Source organism: Thermobia domestica, chromosome 5, assembly GCF_964235325.1.
Source record: "Thermobia domestica chromosome 5, izTheDome1.hap1.1, whole genome shotgun sequence".
NCBI classification, from domain to species: Eukaryota; Metazoa; Arthropoda; class Insecta; order Zygentoma; family Lepismatidae; genus Thermobia; species Thermobia domestica.
In genome coordinates this window covers 21,749,707-21,765,368 of record NC_137458.1, presented here as the reverse complement: position 1 = coordinate 21,765,368, position 15,662 = coordinate 21,749,707, and the positions used below count along the sequence as shown (strand labels likewise).

The following is a 15,662-nucleotide window of genomic DNA, read 5'->3' as shown; positions in this document are numbered from 1 at the left end:
GAACGATTCTATAAGCAGATTCTACTTTCTAACATATTTACATAGACAAATCTTTTCTTACTAAATTCAAATCTAAAACATTGTTGTCAATCTGAATATCTCGTCGATGGTAGCCGTAACAACTAAATATGTGGAAATTAAAAGTAGCTTTCTCTTAAGAAAAAAGGGTAAATTTATTCAGCCCTGACGATGGAAACTGAAATATAATTTTGAAACATAAGCAAAGAAGAGTTGAGTTGATTTTGAGTTTGTCCTATTCAGCAGCAAGGCTATATGCAACAAGGACCTACTGATTAACGTGGAATCTAAACCACATGAGCTTCCGCTGGAAATCGAACCAGGGTTTCCCAGCAAAGAATAGGATTTTTCGTAGATTGAAGAGTAAATCATTATTTATTACCATTGTTGAAGCAGTGATAAAAGAGCTAATTTTAATGAAAATAAATTAGCACTTTCTCAAAAATATATTTCACTTTTGTATCATTTTCAATAAACTAGAGGATTACATAATAATAATAATAATAATAATAATAATAATAATAATACGAGTAGTAGTAATAGTAATACGCACACAATACTACTAATTTAATAATAACTAGAGAATACATTTTAAAAAATCCTTTCTTCTGCTTTTCGCAAAAATACCAAAAATTTCAGAACTTTTAGAACTCTTGTTATATATAAATAAATCTTGTTATTATTCAGATAATGCACAGAATTCTTGAGAGTTTGAAAAATTTGAGAATTGAAATTCTACAGAAATAACAGTTGTGAACAGATAGGATAATAAATTAACATAACATAAATACCATAAATAGTTTTGTTCATGCCACTGGTAAACAACTCACAAAAATCAATAACGAACTTACAATTAGATTAACCTTACATTGACATAATCAAAAATCTCGAAATAGTTTAACTTCTTCAGAGAGGAATAGAACTTGTTACAAAAGTTTAGATTATTCTTTTCAGAAACCAAATCAAATAGTACAATGGGAAAAAAAGTAAAACTATTTTGAATTTCGAATCACGTTTAGTTTAGTTCATTAAAATATTAACATTTCCAAGACCATTTACGACCTTCATCTTAGAATTCAACTATCCTAAAATACTTTTGGATGTGTGTGATAACTGTTGTCCAACTGATCAATAATAGTTTATATTCATTAAACTCCGAAGATGAATGCCGGAAGTAATATTGAAATGTTAGGAGACTAACAGAACAAAACAAAACATAGATGCTGGAAAATCAAGCCAGGTATTACTTCTCAAATTAAGAATATTTATGAGGAAACTACGTTGAACATGGGAGTGTAGTGTGATTAAAAAAAAAATCACTCTTATAGTTTATGTAATGATTTAGTAAAACGCTAAAGATTTTTAAATATAATTTTGAATGCGCTTTGTTTTGAATTTTTGATTACAATGTGTAAGCGCATGACTAACATGTTAACATAATAACAAAATTATACAATTCAACATTTCAAAGTATCAAATGGTCTTATGATTTATAGAATTAATTCTTCCAAATTTAACTGCAAAAGGGAGATTTCAGAATAGTATATATATATCACGAAATTATAAATATGAGCAGATTTTACATTTTAGTTAGGAGGCAAAATCTTGAATATTCAAGCCTTTGATTTGTATAGAGAAAGTTTACCTTGCTTTTCCATATTTTATGTCTGTTGAAAGAAGCTCAATATTACTAACGGATTATTACTAAATATTCAATTTTTTTTTTTTAAAGAAGTCATTTTTACAAAGAGAAGCACGTTAAAATAATAATCAAAGGAAACCATAACCTTGAAATGTTTTATTCATTTTGACAATAGAAAAAAAAGTGCCTCCCCATACAAAGGAATAGACCAACCAACAATGGCACACAATATAACACAATACAATTTGCTAGCTCAAGTAATAAATAAATTCTAAATTGGCTTCAACAGGAAGTTACATTTTGCATTCTGTTATTTTTCCATTATCTAAATGTATAATGAAAGAAAGTCTTTGATTTTATTTTATAAAAAGAGGTAAATACAGAGATAGGTAGAAATATAAATAAGTTGTCACTCTGTAAAGAAGGTGTCACGAATTCCATGTGCATGCCCATACAACTAACAAAATCTACTAACGATGTAATGTCACAACCACAAACATTTCCTCAAAATCACGAGCCCTGAAGTTTTCTTTCTAAATATATATATATATTTACAGGCACAATACCAAACACTCAGTACAATATAGGAATCATTATCTTCTTGATCAGTTTCCTCTGAACATACCTAACCTTTGTTTAAATCTCAACATACATACGTTTCATGTATATATTTAACTTTTCTAAATTATCATCATCATCATATAGTCTGGCGTTCAGGAAAATCTTCAATATTTCATTCGCATTCATTGTTTTAATATAAAACAATAAATTTTATCATGTTGTATATAAATTGAACGGAAACAGATCGTAACTTGTGCTTTCCTTTCTGCATAAAATTATCATGAAGTTCGCCATTATTATACCTAATGCCAAACATCTATTTAAAATATGATCAATTTATCTAGTCTCAAAATAGTACTATTCTCTTAGTTTCGTAAAATAATTAACACAAATGCCTGCATTTTCTAATAGCAGTTGCGGACATTTTTCTTTACAGCACCTCACTTGTTACTACAATTTACACTGATAATGTATAGAAAAATATTCATATATTTTTAAAGTACTTATTTCAATTCTCTGTCTGTTGCTACTGGATGTTCAATAGTCAATGGTAGACTTAATCACTTAGGACTTTTTTAAAATTAATTATTTGTCGTAATACCTTAACAAGAAAAAAAAAAGTATATCGTAATATAATGTGGTGAACTTGGGGAAGTACTAGTTAATGTTTCCTCTTTTAAGTGAGGAAAAATATGGAACCGATGCAACTTTAAAATCTTAAACAGAAATAGATCCAATTTGTCAAGAGTTTTATTTTGTACAAAAGTTAGAGGACCAATCTATTTGTTAGGATTTTAAACCAACAGAGTCAAGGAAAAAAAGTGATTCTGGTCAATGGAGCACGAATTTGAGAGAGTGTAGCCCAATTTATTTTTTGTTTGAACCATAAAAATAATGTCATTCCTAAGAGTATGAAGACACTTCTAGTGATTCTTGCTGATATTTATGTTAACATTGTTTTAAGATACACAATTTTTAGTAGTTTTGTAATTAAAGGACAAGTCTACCTTGTTTAGTTTCCAATGAACTGATCGTGAAATTGTACCATAGATTGAAAACTGACATCTTAAGGTTGACTGCCTATAGCACGGAAGTGTTCAATGTTTTTCGTTTTCTGGCGTAGCTCAATGTTCTTCGGTCTATTCGAATCTGAGACCCTCTACAACTATAGAAACTAAATTCGTCTAAGCTGAGACTGGTGGCTTGATTCTGCAATCCACCTTTCCTGGAGGCAAGATATTATGGTGGGAAACGGTCTGCGTACTATGAAGATTGATCTTGCACGATTATTTGTGCAACTTCACCAGATTCTGGCCTTAGTCGTAGTTCGAAGCCCACTTTCATTTTACGAGGCTCCGTCCTTCATAACCGCGGTGTTGCATAGACACTCAAAAATTAAAAAAAAAACACTCAGACTAAATTTTTGTAATTAATCTGATACTGAAATTTTAAAATCTAACATTTTTTTTTTTATATTTATAGGAAAAAGTAAATATTGGAAGTATTTGGTTTCCTTTTCTATTTTTTCTATTTTTTTTTTATATATATATATACAGGGTGGCACAGAAAAACGAGAAATTTGGTATCTAGAATTAGCAACACTGTATGGTCTGCATTTATTTAGGACCGATATGACAACATTGAGAAGACTTTGCTATTTAATAATAATGAAACATTGAAGTTGTGCGGAACGTGTGTTCACTGTGAAAGCATTTGATGAGAACGATGACATTCTATGGCGTACGAGATCCTCTGAAATCAGTGTGTGCGATTTCTCTCTGCGGCGAATCTACGGAATATCTCGAAAGCAAAGTGTGTAGTACATGTTCTGCAAACATCGTTGAACTGAAACTGAAGGTTAAAGAAGGGCTCACTGGCCTTCCCCAAGACGTAATAAACTGAGCATTCCAGTGAATTTGCAAAACATGCTGGTATCATAATGTATATGCGGAGCTGGAGCACATCTTTTTGATGTCGTTTTCAAGAAGTAAAGTGACATGTAAGTGCCATAGCTAATGACATTGTTAATGGCATACTCTCTACATGCATCTCAGTCATTAAATGTATTCTTTCCTGTGTTGATTAGTGCATTTTATGTCATTTAAAATTTTCCTGTCCTCCTGCGCCACTATATATATATATATATATATATATATATATATATATATATATATATATATATATATATATATATATATATATATATATATATATATATATATATATATATATTAAAATTGATTAAAAAGTAATTGGTTTGTTTGAAAATTCTTATGTTTACATTTGTATATGGTTTCCACTTGAATCTAGAAACATAATCTTATTTAAAATAGTGAAGACGGGGACGAGCTTATGTCAGAGTATTCACCTCTTTATGATACACAAACACAATAACACACTTAGAATCGTTAAGCTGAATATAAGAGTTTAGTCGGCAACCCACTAAACATTGCCTCAGAACTGAACAATGGGTCGTGACCGTGTGTTGACAATGTCTGGCATAGCCAAAGTACATCCAGAAGATTGTCATAGTCACACATGACATGTCATGTCATGAAATAATAGTTAGACATACAATGAATTGATGCCATTTGTCAGAAATGGTGAATACTTCCGTGCTTTAAGCACTCATTCTTCAGATACCAATTATATAGAGTGGAGCAGAGGAAACGCACGATTTTTAAACCGTTAGCACTCAGCAACGAGTAGGCGGTATTGATTTTGAGCGATCGTTGCCAGACAATGCAGTTTTAGTCGCTATACAGCGTTGGAGCGTAGAGCATCGTGTGTTCGCGATCGAGCAGTTCTTTAGAAACAATGATTCTGTGGTCACGGTTCAACGCCTTTTCCGTCGAAAATTTAATGTCGAACGTCGAGGTATAGTCCCAGATCGAAACACTATATTCTGATAAGTTGCAGATTTCAGAACTATCTGTAATGAAAAGAAAGCACCTGGTTTTCCCCGTCCAGTTCGAACTCCGGAAAACTAGACAGAGTGAAAAGAGCAGTTCTTGCTAATCCGAAACGATCCACTAGGCGACAGACTGTATCGCTGGGTATGTCACGTCGTTCGCTTCATCGCATCTTACATGATGATCTCAAATTTCACCCGTACAAAATAATGATTGTCAAGCAGCTAAGTGAAACGGATTTTTGTGCAGCGCAGAGAATTTTCTGGCATAATGGACGCTATTCTTACGGAAGATTCATGAGTGATGAAGCCCATTTTCGTCTGGATGCTTATGTCAGGGGTGCCCACAAGGGTGGCTATGACGCAAACTGCGTCATTGAAATATTTGGGGGGGGGTTAAAAATCTATATAAATATGTTTGAGAGGGTGTAAAAATTAATCGAAAAGATTTTTTTTTCATGGAAGAACACCTACGGATAGGCAATTGAGGGGGGGTGCGTCATGGACATGAGGGGGGGGGGCACCACTGCTTATGTTAATGTACAGAACTGCTCCACGCTCCAATGCTCCATAGCGACTGAAACTGCATTGTCGAGCTGTTTGCCAACGGTCGCTCAAAATCATTACCGCTACTCGTCGCCGAGTACTACCAGTTAAAAAAAAATGTGTTTCCTCTCCTCCACCCTGCATTACAAGAATCGAGTAGAAGAGAGAATAAAAGAAATAGTTTGCAACAATATCCACCATTTTCCGTTTTTCCAACCCCTAACCATTGTTTCTTCACTGAAAATTGAGACTTTATTATAGCACCTTTTGTCTCTCCTATTGTATAGAAGAAATTTTCAACAATTGATCTCATAAAATGCAGTCTTTCCAACGTTTTCTCCTTTCTTCATCTGCCTCTTTATATGACAAGTCGAAAATATAATTGAAATTTACAAATAATTCAAATTTAACCCACCGTTATAAAACAACATTTAAGATATATCTATATCTTTGAAATATTCTTCAGTTTATTTATTTATTTTTTAGTTTATCAAAAACTAAACAATTCTCACATTTTTTTGTATGTAAATGAGATGGACGTCAAATTAGTTCTCTCAATTGACTGGATTAATAGAAATTGGCGACAGAAAAAGGCAAGTAAATTGTGCATATTTTACATTTGTATATATGTGTATGTATATACAAAGTGTGATTTGGAAAAAAAATGCTTGAAAACACACAATAACACGCAAATATAGATTAGGAGAAAAATACTGAGAAAAATATGTATTTATACATAGACGATAGAGACGATAGAAATGCTAAATTCTCGTGATATTTGCATATTTAGCATAGTATTTCTATATACTAACGCAAGTACTGCCACTTCTTTCAAATGGAGAAGCCGTTGATCAATATATCAAAATTCACATCACATGTTCACTTCTATATCGATGTTCATCTTTGAAATGTTTTTAAAAACACTGAACTTTGTTTCAATGAAACGTCTTTTCTCGTTTCTTCTTCCTTTCATTTGAAAAAAAAAGTTCAAAATACTTTCACTTAAAGAACTATTTTATTGGTTGATAATCCAATTTTCTTTTTCTACAGAATCATTGCAAATGGCTTCAGAGTACTTTCAAAATGGCTGACAATATCTTAAGATGTCCAAAAGTTTGGTTTTAGCTGCTAAGTATGAACAATTTAATATATTTGTATGTTCTTATATATGTACTACACGATTAATTGATAAATTGTATTATTTTTTTAATGTATATGTTCAGTCTCTAGTCTATTGCTTTCAACTTGACTATTTACAATGATTATGGACAATGTACTAAAATATATATATGTATAGAACTGGCATAAAGCATTTAGTTATTGTAATTTTTACATTATAGAAACAGTTCTTGTACTATAAATATTGGCTTTTAAATAAAAAGTGACTACAACGCTCAGAAAAGCACTAGAAGTCTTTGATTTGGTCATAAAATATTTAACTAACTAGAAAACTAAATTAGTTTTGATTCTCACATTAAGAAATATCGTAACCGTTTATAATAGAAGACAGAATACGCGATCGTGAAGAGTTATGTGCCATATTTGAAACACTCTCTTCTACACAGCACCATAAATCAATAAAAAATAACGCCCACATGTAACAAAAAATGTGTGGACATCCCTATTTTTCAGAAATAGTTAAGTAGGTACCGTACCTATATCACATTTTCTTTAGTCAATTTATCATCGCTTCAGTTCATTTAATCTTTATTTCTGTGATCAACGTATCTATCTTGTATACAAGGTATTCATAAATTAATGGTCGAAAATTGAACTGTGAACAACACTTGTCATTTTCGTTTCTTGAATAAACAGTACCTATGTATATAAATCGAAAGATGAACATAGGTCACCAGCACTATTGTGGAAAAAGGATACACAATACTACATATATTCAGAGAAATTAACAGCAACATATCAGGCAGTCTCACAAATTATAACAGAAAACACATCCTGTCTGGCTAGATATACAATAATCAAAATGTTATGTTCTTAAATTAATCTAATAGTATACTTCTAATATATATATATTTTTTCATTAGTTATATTCAACGAATTGCAAATTTCTCAAATAACTATTTTAACAACTGCTTATTATTCAAGTAAATATCGGAACAATTATTCGCTATTCAAATATTTATTCTAACAATTGCTAGTTTTTCAGGTAATTATTTGAACAAATGTTTGTTATTCAAAACATATTTGAACAATTATTCTTTATTCAAATGATTATTTGGACAAGTGTTTATTCAAGTATTAGAACAATTATCAGTAATTTAAATAATATTAGAACAAATGTTCGTTATTCAAAACGTATTAGAATTATTCTTTATTCAAATGATTATTTGAACAAGTGTTTATTCAAGTGTTAGAATAATTATCAATAATTCAAGTAATTATTTGAACAAATGTTCGTTATTCAAAACATTTTAAAACAATTATTCTTTATTCAAATGATTATTTGAACAAGTGTTTATTCAAGTATTAGAATAATTATCAGTAATTCAAGATAATTATCAGGAATAATTATTTGAACAAATTTTTATTCAAGTGTTAGAATAATTATCAGTAATCCAAGTGGTTATTTGAACAAACGTTTGTTATTCAAAACATATTAGAACAATTATTCTTTATTCAAATGATTACTTGAACAATTGTTTATTCAAGTTTTAGAATAATTATCAGTAATTCAAGTAACCAATTGAATAAATGTTTTGTTATTCAAAACATATTAGATCAATTATTCTTTATACAAATGATTATTTGAACAAATGTTCAATATACAAATATTTTTTAGAACAGTTGTTATTCAAATAATAATTTGAACAAATATTCTCTATTCAATGATTCGAAGAAAGTACTTTTCAAACGTTGTTAGATTATGGAATAATTTGAACAGCACTAGTTAAAATTGACAACACTAGGTAAAATCATAACGAAGCTTTAGCTTCAGCTTCGACCACCAGTCTTACCTACGAACATCAAATATATTTTCCAATTATCAAGCTACCAAATGAATAAAATTTTAAATTATCATCAAATCAAATGAGTCATGTCATTATGATCAATAGCATTAGTTGTTGTCAATCTCTTAAGCACTGAATAATATGTGACGATCTGTTTGTTAACTTTAATGATCTTTGGTGTAACCAGCTGTGATAGTTATAAATAGACTATCTTGGATTTTGCTCAATTTTAACATCGAATTTCTGACTAGATATATAGAATGTAGCTTCTGTTGTAATTAGTGAGACCATCTTGCCTATTGTTGTTCACAAACAACAGATACTCAAAAGTTATCCAATCCGTTCAACAGATACACACCAATATCTCTGAAATTAGCTGTTTTTCGATTATATTTATTCAGAGACAATTCAAGTAAAATACCTGCTCTAGGAAGAGACTTTCGGAGCAATGTTATTTCAATAACTGTGAAACGCAAAGCAAAGTTTAAAGCCTTTGTAATTTGTATAATATGGCTTTTAGAGCTTATAAAATACTATGAAATACACGTGATTTATTGCTGAACAATAAGTCACGTTATGACGTCACATTATAATTATGATGTAATCAACATCTAAGAAACATTTTTTTTTTTTTTACTGCTGCATATCGCAGTATTTTCGAACTCATAGGAGGTTACATTCCCTAAATTTATTTTAATATTGATTTATGTTTTACAGTAATTTTGAAGGCTAGTTTAAGTAGATAAATTTTCCACCATGAATTTATGAACACCCGGTATGTATGCACAAAAATAAATTGTTTCTTTCGCACATTTATATCACAATTTTTTTTATGTTCACATTTATCATGTAATAGCACACTACATGCACATGTACATACACACATACAAACACACAAACTTAAACTCTTCACACAGCATTTGCTCCTTCCATAGTTGTCTGTCCATTTGACTTGATTTCATGTTCAGTCATATTTGATTTGATTTCAGAGTTCCTTTGTTGTTTCTGCTTTTCCCATTTGTTGAGGCAATTTAATGGGTATAACATTACTCCTGAGAGAAACACCAGTGTTCCAGACAGGTAGAAAGATGCATTGTAACTGCCAGTTGCATCATAAAAGGCTCCTAGACAGATAAATAGTTCCTCATTAGGTCTACAAACGTATATGATAATGTCTATAAGTTTTAGGATTAAGGCAATAAAATAACTAGTAAATAGTCGCTTCAGCAAAGAAAGAAGTTTATAATTTTCACCTTATTTACAAAAGTCCCACAGTTTTCGAACACCAATCAGGATCATTTATTACATATTATTTTGAAGTAAGCAACCAAGGCAAACTAAACTTACACTGCAAATTTTATCGAATTCCTGATTTTTTTTTCTTTGAACAACTAAAACATCAATAGAAAATTAATCATAGTTTTTGTAGAACTCAACAAAATCAAGTCAAGAAAATGCCCATAATATTTGAACAAAGAAAAATCAACTGAAAAATGTTCATAATGTTTGGACTACCAAACTAAATCAATTGAAAATGCCCAAAATTTTTGAACAACTAGAAGAGTCAATTGAAAAGTGCATATAATTTTTGAGCAACGAAAAAGTCTACTATAAAGTGTTTATAAGTTTTGAATAATCAAACAAAGAAAAAGAAAATGAAAAGTGTCCATGAATAATCAAACAAAGAAAGAGAAAGTGAAAAGTGTCCATGAATAATCAAACAAAGAAAGAGAAAGTGAAAAGTGTCCATGAATAATCAAACAAAGAAAGAGAAAGTGAAAAGTGTCCATGAATAATCAAACAAAGAAAGAGAAAGTGAAAAGTGTCCATGAATAATCAAACAAAGAAAGAGAAAGTGAAAAGTGTCCATGAATAATCAAACGAAGAAAGAGAAAATGAAAAGTGTCCATGAATAATCAAACAAAGAAAGAGAAAGTGAAAAGTGTCCATAATTTTTGACCAAGCAAGCAAAATTATTTACCATATATTTTGTGGACTCAGAGGACGAAATAGGATTAATACTGCAAGTTACAGTGAATTACTCAGAATTCTGATTGTGGTATACATGAAATATTATGCTCGTTGCTAAAACTAATTAAACACAGGAGACCGAGATTAGTCCACATTGTTAATTACATTGAACTTCTGGGAATTATTGCTGTAATACGCACAAGTAAGTTCAGTGCATTATTTTTAAGAAAAGTATTCGTAACTTCGTAGTAGTCAAATAAACAATCTGCTGTATACATTTATTTCTTTATTTGGACTCATGGGAACAAAAAAAAAAAAAAAAAAAAAAAAAAATCTGAGTTGAAATTATATTGAAATCCCAAAATTTATTTATTCTTTTCTTTTTGTATCGTCCAGTTTTTGCTTCTTATTTTTCAGATTCAATCGAGAAATTAAAAAAAAATCTATTTACAACAACAACAGCAAAAAAGTATTAATTTGATGGAACAGTAATTGGAACTTGTTTTTAACTTCTTCATAACTCTGGGAAAGTCTTCTAGAAAAATCTCCTTTGAACGATTAGTCACATCGAAAAACAGATTAGGTGACCATGAAAAGTGGGATGACTTTTGGACTTTTGTAGTTGATGGGAGTTAAAAGCTGTAATATTGTTGAAAATGTTGAATCACAGGAAGAAAATGAATTAGCCAAGCTACTTTATAGTATGTGGAACAGTTGTTTATAATTGTTGTGGTGATGATATAGTAACATGCAGGAATTAGGACGAGAGTCGAAGATGCCCATTCTTTTCAAATATAGTGTTTAGATGGAGCATCTTCCCGGAGATAGTGTTTTCCAGAGAGTATTTGAAAATAAATATTGATAATGATCAGAAGTGCTGTTTTGCTATTAGGTTTATTATGGTAGCACTTCTTAGATCATGTAATACTGAAATTATGAATTAAGGCATGTGCTTGGGTTATATCGTGGTTTGGAGTTGAACAGAAGAATTAATGGAGTTTCCTGAAACGCAACACAAATGTATACAGGGTGTTTTAAAACAACATCGACAACGTTTGGGAGGTGATTCCTGACACCAAGATAAGACAAAAAATATAGACCAACCTGCGTGCACAAATGCTTAATTTCAGAGTTATAGGCTGCCGAAAACATGAAAAAATGAACTTTAAAGGTCTATACCTCCAAAACTATGGCACCTACCGCAGTCAGATCAAGACTTCACTTAGGAACTAATATGCGCGCTATCCAAAAATACTTGTTTCAGAATCTTACGTTACTCACGCAACAATTTTAATAGAGAGAGTATGGCACTCACCAACTACCACTATAAAAATTATTGTGAAAGTATCGCAGGATTGTCAAACTTCGATATTTGGATAGGGCACATACTAGTTCCTAAGTGAAGTCTTCACCCGACTACGGTAGTTTGGAACTCCGGGCCTTTCAAGTTCATTTTTACATGTTTTCGGCAGCCTGTAACTCCAAAAGGAAGCATTTGTGGATCTATACTACTTTTTGTCTTATCTTGGTGTCAGGAATCACCACCAAAACGCTGTCGGTCTTGTTTTGAAACACCCTATATATATATCTTTAAAAAGAAAAAGAAATGAGTACCGTATTACAGAAACACCTTATCAACTACTAAGCTGTAGAAATGTACGAAGCACGTAGAAAGTTAATAGTAATAGAAAGATTAGAAAGAAAAAAAACTGCTAATACTTTTTATTTTACGCCTCAAGAAGTGTTCTGGTTAAATATGGGATCCACTGCTGATAAGGTAATTTTTTTTAATGTTCTTATTGTTAGGTTGTATTAAATAGTTGATGTTGCCCTAAGTAGAGCAAAAAGGTGTTCAAAGAGACAACTGAATTAATAAAAGGGTTAAAATAATGAATTAACATCTTGTCTGATCTAACTTTGTTCTTAGCTACTAACACCTTACGAATGAAGGATCTTTCTAGACTTGGCCTAAACATTCAGCATAATTTATTTATTTCTTTGTTTAAATAAAGAGTAATTTTATGTACGTTATTTGGTTTTCCTTTTCATCCAATATTTCGCTTTCGTTTAACAAACATTCTATATGATTTTTGGTAGTTATTCTTGAATGTTAATTTACACGGTTTCCTCATCAATTATGTTAATATTTACCAGTTCAGGACTACGAGCTGGATTCGTACTGAACAAAAAAGCATAAAACTCTCAATGTATTACAAGAGGACATTCAATTTTGTTTTCTATTAAGAAATTTATACCGGAAAACAAGCTTTCAACTGTAAACGAAAGCGAGATATTAGTTGGAGAGGAAAACAAACAACACATGTTAGTCTTTATTTGTCTAATTATATAATATGGCATAAAACATTAAATCTATAACATGCTATTTCTTTAGCTACTGTTAACACCAATCTAATAAGAACTTTTGCTATTTAATGTATACAAACTTTGAATGAAAATATCATTAATGAAGAGAATATAGAAGAAAGTAACATAAAAAAAAAGTATATTAGAGATAAAGGTATATTAATAATAGCTGTTGACTTCATTTTTTTACGCAATATGTACTATTATGTAGTGAAAATAAAACTTTGTTACATGAAGTCCTATTCAGACTAATATTTGAACTGATATTTCGTCCGCCTAAACTCCAGCAGATATCGTCAGTGCTTCAGCTTCTTCTTGCAGGTATATATGATTCTTCCTACATCCTATTTTTTTGATACTATCTTACAAAAACTTTACGTATTCAATTTTAAGAGGATAATAGCAGAAAAGAAGATGTAAAAGGAATGGTACTTGCAAAAAGAAGTTGATGCCCCGACAGTGTCTGCTGAAGTTTAGGCGGATGAAGTGTGGTTTCAAATATTGATTCAAATGGGACATAGCACAAGTAAGGTAACAAGTTTTATATGAATAATAGTATACTGTATGTGAAGCAGCATATATTAACGTTATTTTTTTTTCTTACAGACGACAGGTCTACTACCATTTACCTTACAGAACATTACACCAACTACCGCAGATATCCATCAATCATGAAGTATGTACATTTACTAATACCGTAAAAGTTCTAGGTATGTATCTAGATGTAATTTTTCATGGCAAGAACACATAGACAAACGAAGCAAAAAATTAGCTCAGACTATGCACATAATACGATCTCTAGTCCCAATATTGAATCTACAATCAATTCTGTCTCTATACTATGCCATATTCTATTCTCATATTACATACGGAATTGACTTCAGGGGGTCTTCGCAAAAACTTCAGAATGTATTCAAACTACAAAAATGTGTCGTAAGAATCAATACAAAATCACCGAAACGCACTAGCTGCAAGAAAATATTTTAATCATTGAATATAATGACAGTTCCTTCTTTATACATATTTGAACTTCTCAAAATACTAGAGATCATTTGGATAATATTAAAAGAGTTTCTTAATATTAAAAGAGTTTCTTTATCAACTTAGTGCGCGAACTGCTATTAAAAAAATACATTTTGTACAGTAGATGAATATCTTAGCAGCAAATTTTGAAACTTCAAAAAATAATTAAATCCCAATTGTATATCAGAAGGTATATATACAAGCTGTTAAAGAAGAGTATTGTATTTGTTCTATGTATTGTATGTATTTTATATACTAACAAATTCTATACCATTCGTACATGTGATATGATCCACAGAATGATTAATAAATCTAATCTAATCTAAAGAAAAATGCTAAAATGCTATGGTGTAAATATGTATAATTACCTGCAACAGGTGAACCCAAAGTAGCAGCTATTCCTTGGAACAATAAAAGCAGTCCAAAAGCATTTGTTAGTTTCTCTAAACCCAGCAACTCCACTAAAATAATAGACCTTAACGATGCAAAACAAGCTGAAAGAGACAAATAACATTGGTAATTACAGTTAGTTGCGTTGATAGCTAAATTCAAATAGTTAGGATCGATATATACGAAGTGTGTTCAAAAAGTATTGAATCTTATTTTTTCCCGCGTAAACCAATGAAGGGCGGGAGACTTTCTTCAGTATACATGTAGAGGGGGACACTCATGCACAGTCGTGATTTTTTCCCGCCCGCAGAGAGCGTCAGTCGCTGGTAGCCGGCCAACGAGTGAAAACGTGTAGTGAGCGGTCGTTGGATTCCAGTTCTTTTGTAAAATAACAGAAAAAGTTCAGCTGCGATATTACATCAAATTTTGCCAAAAGTTTGGCGATACCCAAGTGGAAAATATTCAATCGGATCGGTACATTCAATTTTGAACGAGAATTTGGGCATGAGGAGAGTGTCCACGAAATTTGATTCAGGCTTTCATCGCCAATCACAACATTCCTGTGTGTCGTCAGACTCCCTACTCACCTGACATGGCTCCATGTGACTTTTGGTTATTTCCCAATCTGAAGATGCGTTTAAAAGGGACCCAATTTGAGTCAAGAGAAGACACCATGTGGAATGCGACGTCACGATTGCTCACCATTCCAAAAACTGCGTCCCAAGAAATGTTTCCAATAATGGCGGGAGCGCTGGGAGAAGTGTATGCATTACCAAGGAGACTACTTTGAAGGAGATTAGTGTTTCGGATTTTTAAATCAATAAATGCATTTTTGCCAACCAGTTTCGATACATTTTGAACACACCTCGTATATACACATACACATGCACATACACACATATAGCATCTAGGTGTGTGTATATAAAACTCTAAGATTTTCAGACTAATAAACTACAACACTTTATGTGTACCTACAATAAAAACCGAGACACGCATGATCTGAATAAATTAAATTATTAATCAGCACACACCAACAGTTACATCTTACTACTGGTGCAGAGGTGGCTCTTTTTCACCTTCATTGCTGTAATACCTCTCCAATAAGTTCATTTCTTTCAAGAGGTTTGCCATCCTTGGAGATTAGGCCATGGAATTCTGAGCATAAAACATTGCTCTAAAATATATCTTCATTGTAAGTATCGATTTAACAGTGTGCACTTTAAAACTGTTCTTCTCAGTTGTCCAAAGGCAATTCGTAAGCGAAAAACCC

At 31.4% G+C, this 15,662-nt stretch overlaps 1 protein-coding gene across 1 annotated transcript in view; it reads right to left on the bottom strand.

The window, feature by feature from the left end:
- Nucleotides 1-8,208: 8,208 nt before the first annotated feature.
- The window catches only part of LOC145685786 (monocarboxylate transporter 14), a 135,196-nt gene continuing 127,742 nt past the window's right edge, over nt 8,209-15,662 (bottom strand). Inside the window, exons 8-9 of the mRNA XM_081758314.1 lie at nt 14,371-14,496; nt 8,209-9,768 (exon numbers count right to left, since the gene is read on the bottom strand). Of these exons, the coding sequence (XP_081614440.1) occupies nt 9,554-9,768; nt 14,371-14,496 (341 nt within the window). The 3' untranslated portion in view covers nt 8,209-9,553. The remainder of the gene's footprint in view (nt 9,769-14,370; nt 14,497-15,662) is intronic.